Source organism: Mycetomoellerius zeteki, unplaced genomic scaffold, assembly GCF_001594055.1.
Source record: "Mycetomoellerius zeteki isolate Tzet28-1 unplaced genomic scaffold, Tzet1.0 scaffold128, whole genome shotgun sequence".
NCBI classification, from domain to species: Eukaryota; Metazoa; Arthropoda; class Insecta; order Hymenoptera; family Formicidae; genus Mycetomoellerius; species Mycetomoellerius zeteki.
The window spans coordinates 1,767,204-1,775,281 of record NW_017256212.1 but is presented as its reverse complement, the minus strand read 5'-3'; the positions used below and the strand labels follow the sequence as shown (position 1 = coordinate 1,775,281).

Here is an 8,078-nt window from a genome sequence, read left to right as displayed (position 1 = left end):
CACGTCCAATCGCTGCCTGCCGTTTCCGATATATGCGAGGACGTATATCTGAAAACGTCGCGACCTGGCTGGCATGATCCCGCAGCGAATCTTTCACATCGCGTTTCTTTCCACGATATGCTCGTGAAGAGACACATCGCTCCTGTGAAACGCCCTTCGCTTCCTGTATCACTGTCTCCTTAAATTTCCCGCGGCGGGATGAAGCGCGATATCTCTTGCGTATCGCATGAATACGGTCCGCACCGATCTTTTTCGCTGAGATTTGTAGACGTACTGCTATCGTTTTCAACTCATTCCTTCACGAATTTGTTGTTGTATTTAATTGGATCACCAGGGGAAATAATTGGCACTGACATATGTTGTATTAATATAAGTATTTATTGTTGCATCATAATTAATGAATGTAATGATTATGCAATGTAATAATTTAATATGATATGTATTAAATATATATTAATTAAGAATTACGTGGAAATTATATACATATATAGTTTCCACGTAATTCACATTATATCTAAGTGATACATGTATCTATATAATTACAATGCATTTAAATTTTATTTACACACGAATGAAAAATACTACTATATTCAGTCAAGGCAATTTTTCATGCCTAATAATATTTCTGTGAATTTATACAATTTCCAGTTCAAGCAAACTGTGCGCGGATTATTTGTCGGTCTTAAAATACAGCCCAAAGCTTTTTAAGATGCATATTAATATTAAATTGTTAACAGCTTTCTAAGATGCTTACTTGTATCAATAATATTAAATTATTCGTCAATTTAATTTATAATGTTACTACTCCAACTTCAGTTTAGGACTGCATTTTAAGGCCGATAAATAATCGACATTGCTTTGAACTGGAAATTATATAAATTTATAAAAAATATGATTAGACACAAAAAATTTCTTTAATCGAATATGGCATTTTTCATTTATGTATGTTTCATCCCATCGTCAATTTTTCGCTTAATATTGTTTGATTTCCTTTTTTTAGAATTGCTGTCGAAGAAATGAAAATAATTTCTATAAAAGTTTTGTTTATATAAAAATTTCAGGAGTACACGTTGCTATCATGAAAAAATTGCCTTTCCATTACTGCTACGGGAAATCGACGATTTCATCAAATTATATTTGAATAATCCACTTTTACCCTCCTCACGTAATACAATAACGAATGTCGTCTGCCTTCAACATGCCTCCCCATTGCGGTTTATCGAAGAATATTTACGAGCGTGTAGACTTTCTAATCTCCTCGGAAACGAAGGATTTATCGCCCTGTATCTTTTCAATGCGACCGTTCCTGACGCACTTCGCATCCGTCGTTTCTGCGGGATATTTTCCTCGCCTGCTCCTCGTTTCTCAGCATTCGAAATTGGTTGCGGCTGGAAGTGGCCAGAACAAATGCGGCCCTATCAAAGGATTGATAGGTAGATCCCGCATGACGCAGGAATTATTCTGCGGCGGATTATCCGGTAACGAGCTTACGATCCTTCGTGCATCTACGTTGTTGCATTATCTCATCAAAAACCCGCGTCCTGCTATCGACGTTTCGTTAATCCCTCTCGGTTAACGCTTGAATCAATTAATTTCAATTGAACGTCAGTCGAACGATTGAACTCGTCTTTCTTAATAAAAAATGTTTAAGATTTGATAATATCAGTTTAATAGTAAATATTTTATAATATACCCCCATTTCACAAGTGACACAACTAAAAAATATAATTTTCGAGTTATTAGAGGAGAAGATGGTATTATGGCCAGTGCAGATATTGTGACCCCCCTTAATATCTCCTCTATTATATAGCGAATCCTATTGATTACTTATGGAATTATTTGTTCAGTATCTCACCGTTACATCATGATACATAATACGTCAATACTTAATGTTCAGCACTTATTTTATAACATTTTTACTTTCAAGTATTTCGAAACGTTTCTAAAGTACATTTTAGCATTTAATTGCACCTATTTCCTCATTTTTCTTTAACTTGAGCGTATTATCACACGAATATGTGTCATTTTTCTTTAACTTGAACGTATTATCACACGAATATGTGTATATTTGAGTGTATTGTTTGCTATTTAATATTTTATTTGACTGTATATACTTTGAGTTATGCAAATTTAAATAATAACATGGCATTTTGCTAATGTGGCCCTCTATGCGTATTGATTATTCGCGGCCTCTTTCTTAAGGTTTTCGTATCAAAATAATTATTTGATAATCGTTTGTAGCTCTACTATTAATGTATAGTTTATATTACGTGTACTATATTTGTAATAGTGAGATTTTTAGTACTGAGCAGCTTATATGCAGAAGTTATGTGAATGTAAGGGAACATGGTGTTCCTTTGATCAGTTGTACCTTTAACCACTTGAATTTATAAAAAATCTATTGGATATTTTTAAAAGTAAAAATATGTAGTTTGTAGTACGAGTACCAGAGGTGTTTTATAATTTATAATTATAACAATGAATAGAATTATATTCCTGTGAAAAACCATTTATTGTTTTCAAGCGTTCGAATGAAGTAATTTCAAGACGCTTTTTAATCTCGTAAAATGTTGTATATGTATTCTGTCTAATGTTGGAATTGCCTAAAATGTTAAATAGATATTCAGAAAAAATTATTTAAAATTTAATACTGTCAATCTTAACCTTAATTTATAAAAGTAATAACAAATAGAAAGTAAGCAAGCGTTGTACCTTTAACAAGTAACTGATATTGTACCTTTGACCAGTCAATACGACGTCAGATAATCATTTAGTTTAGCTATCTCACCTCCAATATTAATAAAATTATGCTCATTAAACGCGATTTTGAATGAAATGAACGAAGGACACTATTTTTGCCAGATTCAATCGTTTCATGCAAAAACGAAAATCTTTGTATGGCAAAGTTTATTTTTATTTTTATATATTTTATATATAAAGTTGTATATGTGGTGTAAAAAGACATTAAAAATATAAAAATATAAATAAAATTAAACTTTTGTTGAATATCTTATCTTTATACACACGTTTATTAATGTGCAATTAATATTTTATCTTTATACATCCTTTCAACAAAATTCAATTTTTTTTCTATTGTAAAACAAGATATACAAAACATAACAATTTAAATCTATAAAAAATATATGTTACTATCAACACTTCAAAGAATATTTTAGAATTTTTTTGAATTTTTAGACATCAAAATACAACTTGCACAAAAAAAATGTCAAAATTGGTCAAAGATACACCACCTTCCCTTATACACATTTATTTGATATATTCTAAAATGTTTTACTTTTTTGTTAATTTTGTAACCAAATACTATTTTCTAAACAAAACTAATATTTTAAGACTATTTTTTTTATGGAAGGCCACATTAAAACCCATTTTTTTTTCTTCGAGTCGCATTATGCAATGTCGGCACATTTTTATTAATAGTATCTTAAGATTCCTAAGTAAGAAATATTTCATAACTTTGAGTCCAGAATCGATTCAACAACATTTTAACGAATATAATTGTCAAGTTTTGAACTTAAATATTGATTATTTACCAAGTTATTGTGTAAAATGTAACTGGGGTGCCATAATACCACCTTCTCCTCTACTATGAATGAATTAGGTAAAGATTACTCTATCAATCAGCAAAAGTTAATTAATTTAACTTTAGCTTCCATCGGTCAAATAGCATTTTATCGTTTTTAAGATTTTCAAAAAGATCATATTAATACCTTCTAATACCTTCTACAAGAAATCATAATACCTTTTATAAGAATGCATGACAATTTTGAGTTGTGTCGTTTTTGTAAATAAAAGTCAAAATCTTTTATAAAAAATTAGATTTCGAGTTAAAATAATTTTAATGACCGAAGCTTAAAGAAGAAATTGTTTTATTTTGAATTTAGTCATTTTAGCTGATCAAAGTAAATATAAACTGTTTACGCGAAAAAAGATTTTGCTGCAGCTTCAGCTCTAGAATTGTTGTTTCTTGTATTTAATAGAAAATTATGTATTATATGGGTAGAATTTATAGCACAATATTCTAACAATTTATGCAAGAAAATTTTGATCTCATAATGAAATACTGCTAAATATGAATTACAATCACAGTCATCTGATTGAATGTTACAGAGAGACTTTCTTGATAAATTTGACGAATGGTTCAGATATAAATTTTCTCTCTGCCATCTATATTGATTAGATTAATGCATATCCAATATCGCGCAGTACTTGCTAACTATTTATCGATTTTAACTAACTTTTCGTATTTGGATTATTTTTCGCTTTAACTGCAAGATTATTTTTTTCAATGTTAGTGATCTTTTAAATTGTGCCATTTTTAATGAATTATTCCGAATTTGTTATAATTTTGTAGGGTATCAAAATCATCACAACTGAAAAAGGGTCACTTTTAAGGGTCGCCATGTGAAATAAAAATGACGTTTGATTTTTAAGAGTGTATTCTTTTTTGCCGATTTATTAGTCAATAATTTTCTATTAAATTAAAAAATAGTTTCTTCCCTTTACTGAAAAACTTAATTTTTTTAGTTGTCACTTTTGAAGTAAGGAACAATTAATCTGCTAATGATCTATCGCAATCCTTCTGTGCATACCTTAAATCTTTTAACATTTTATCGAACACTATCTAAACTAAAGATAGTGAAAAAATTAAATTAAGCCAATCAAATTTTCGATTTGAATAAAAATATTCAAATTTAATCCAGGAATCTCTGACTCTCTCAGGCAGTGAATTGGTGTAATATTTGAACATCTCCGGCATACATGTCATATATACGTCATCAGTATAGATACAGGTGTGTTGATATAGATATGCTTTATGCAATAAAAGTTCTATCAAATATATATTTTATCAGTTCAAAATTGTTTGGGAAGCACGCCTATACAATGAATGGACTCGTATCGTACTCTTTTTCATCCGCAGTATTCCAATAACCGGATGTTGCAATCGTACCCTGTATAATGGCCGGTGCTGTTATCCATCGGCCGACAGATTGTGTACGCCGCGCGCGATCGGATCGATTATTGCTGACAGAGTGAATGACCGGCAAACGCCGCGTGTTCCGCGTACTGCGGATTACAGTTATCGATTACGAGAATCGAGATACTGCTTACCGATATCGATCGTCGATCGTTCGCCACCACCATCGACGGCACGGCAGTCTAACCGTTGGTTAACGGCGTTGCCCTCAGCGTTATACGATGCGAAACAAACGTGGTTTAATCGCCTGCTCTTGCTAATCGTTTGCATAATGCTGTAACTGTAACGCGTAATATTTTTACTTCCTATTCGAGCATAATACACTACTGTACTGTCAGGGATTGGTGGCAAGTGGACAGATAGCATTACTCCGCGCGTGCGATATTTGTTGTTAGCGAGCATGTCAGAGCTCTGATATTTCACGACTATCGAGAGCAAAGCGCTTTTTGCAATAAGACTGCAGATACAAGTAACACAAATATAATAATGTGAAAATATATATATATATATACACAAATATAATAAACCCTTTACAACGAAATAGTGCAGTAAAAAACCTGTAATTAAACTTGAAAAAACTTTGTTAAAAATATCGAAACATAACAGAATTTGAAAAAGTTAAGCCGTTTCTGAAAAATCTTGCAAACGGACTGTCAAACGAATGGACGGTCAGAACAGCATTATAAAATTATAAAGTAATTTACTATGCTGCACTATTTATACGAAAGAAACAATTTTACTAAATATCTAAAAATTTAGGTAAATACAGATTTGAAAATAATTTTGTTGGACCATCAAAATAATTATGTAGGAAACTCAAGCATATGATATGCAATGCCGCAAAAAAATGTTAACATTCTAGCAACAATTTTGAGCTTTTTAATAATATAACCATTTTGATAGTCTAACAAAATTACTTTCAGATCTGTATTTAAATTTTTGATACCTCAACGAAACCATTTTTTTCATGTAATAAACGTTATTGTCTAATAGTCTAATTGAATGGAGTTAAATTTCTTGTAACACCTCGTATTAAAAAAAACTTTAATTTGGAGCCTAATAGGTAAAATTTGAGAAAAATTCGTAACTTCACAAACACAGAAAGAAATGTTCAAGAAACATATCGATTCTCGTGGAGAAACATTTTGCCATAATTTTGTCAAATTGTATAGATTACAAGACGTTGATTTCACATGTAACAGGCGATAAGGTGTTGGAAGTGTTACAAAGTTCCAAATGACGGTTGATCTATTGAAAAGAATTAGAGGTTTGCGGAGAAGGTTTAGGTTCTAATTGGCTCTAACTGGAGATCAGGAATCTAAGAAGTATCCAAGAAGTTGATTACGAAGAAGTGACTAAACTTTTTCCCTTATTCTCGCATCACCGATTATACGGAAAGAATTTTCGCTATACGAAAAAACTATTACTTCGTAATTCATCGCATTAACTCTTTTTATTCCTTACTCGGCCAGTCGTCTGCGGTCTACGTAAATGACGCTTGTCACGAGTTTACTTTAGTTAATTCGCAGTATTTTTTTATTTTTCTTTTACACGAACTCTGCATAATACATTTTGCTGTCGCGTTTTGTTATGTGAAATTTAAATTAAACACTAATGTTACATGTTTGTTTTCTTCTAATCCGCTGTGGGAAATGCTCCAATTTATTCTTGTTGTTGAAAATTTTGAATAATTGTGGCAAAAAATTTTTTTTAATTTAAACAACGGATCAGGAATGGTTCAAGTATTTTGCACAAATTTGCGTTCCACATCAATCGTAACTATAATACCTTAATTATAACCTAATCAAAATATATATTGATTTATAATACCTTAATTATAACCTAATCAAAATATATATTGATTTATAATACCTTATTGTGATTATAATACTTTGATTATAATAATGATTATAATGATTAATAATAATAATATCAAAGTAAATCTTGATAAGAGGATAGCGATCGATATTTTTTTTGCCAGAAGTGTTAAACTTGTTTTTCTAATGTTTATTATTACATGTTATTCACGTGAAACAAATTATGATTTCCAGCTGAGCGATGGTACTGTATCCGAGGCGCCGCGGCGCGTCGCTATCGAGGGTGGCCCCGGAAGTGGCCGGACCACTCTCTGTCTGCGACTACTGCATCAGTGGGCGACACAGAGCGACGGCCCCGCTTTGGCGTTTATCGTGCCACTGCGCGAGCTTCGCGGTAGCCCCGTCTTGAATTACCTGGCGCGAGAATTATTCCCAAGAACGGCTGCGTTGGGCGATGCGGTCGCCCAGGTATGGCGTACTTTACACCTGATGGAGGACCGCGTGCTCTTCGTCCTGGACGGTTACGATGAGTGTGTGGGCGGCCGAGCATCACTCGGCGATGCGGCCGACCTCCTAGAAGGACGATTGTTCCCAGACGCCAGGATCCTGGTCACGTGCTCGCCTAGCAATTCGACCGCTCTCGCACCCTTGGTTCAACGCAGAATCCATCTAGCCGGCCTCGAGTGGCCGCACGTCGAACGACTCTGCGTGGCCTATTTCATTCACAACGACATCGCCGAAAAGGCCTGCGAGTTTCTTGAGGCGCTTAACGTGCAACCGCAATCCGTCAGGCAGCTCGGCCAGCATCCGCTCGGTTGGATTATGCTCTGCTGTTTGTATCAGGTAGGATTTGTGACTAGAAATATCGGATGCCTGCTAGTTAGAATGCGAAGAATTTTATTTAGAAAATTACGCCTCTTATTTCTTAAAAGAAAAATATTAACAAATCGTATAAAACTTGTAACCATGAAAATAAATATTTATTAATATAAAACATCGAATTATATCACATAGTTTTTATTAATTTTATTTAAAGACTCGCGTGCGCTAGAAACATTGTCTTTAACGATAAAATGAATTTAGCAATGAATTTTTATTTTTACATAAATTATTTTTGCGTGAAAATTTATTTTTACGTAAATTTATTTTTAATAAATATATTTCTACTATCGTTTAACAAAATTGATTTTTTTATTATAAATAATATCTAAAGTATTTTTTGTAATATCTAAAAATGATTGTCTTTACATTATTTATGAATATGT

At 32.5% G+C, this 8,078-nt stretch overlaps 1 protein-coding gene across 2 annotated transcripts in view; it reads left to right on the top strand.

Moving 5' to 3' along the window:
* The window catches only part of LOC108731457 (uncharacterized), a 156,160-nt gene that overhangs the window by 80,906 nt on the left and 67,176 nt on the right, over positions 1-8,078 (top strand). For both annotated transcript variants that reach the window (XM_018461804.1, XM_018461803.1), the window contains exon 5: positions 7,048-7,656. In XM_018461804.1, the coding sequence (XP_018317306.1) occupies positions 7,048-7,656 (609 nt within the window). The remainder of the gene's footprint in view (positions 1-7,047; positions 7,657-8,078) is intronic.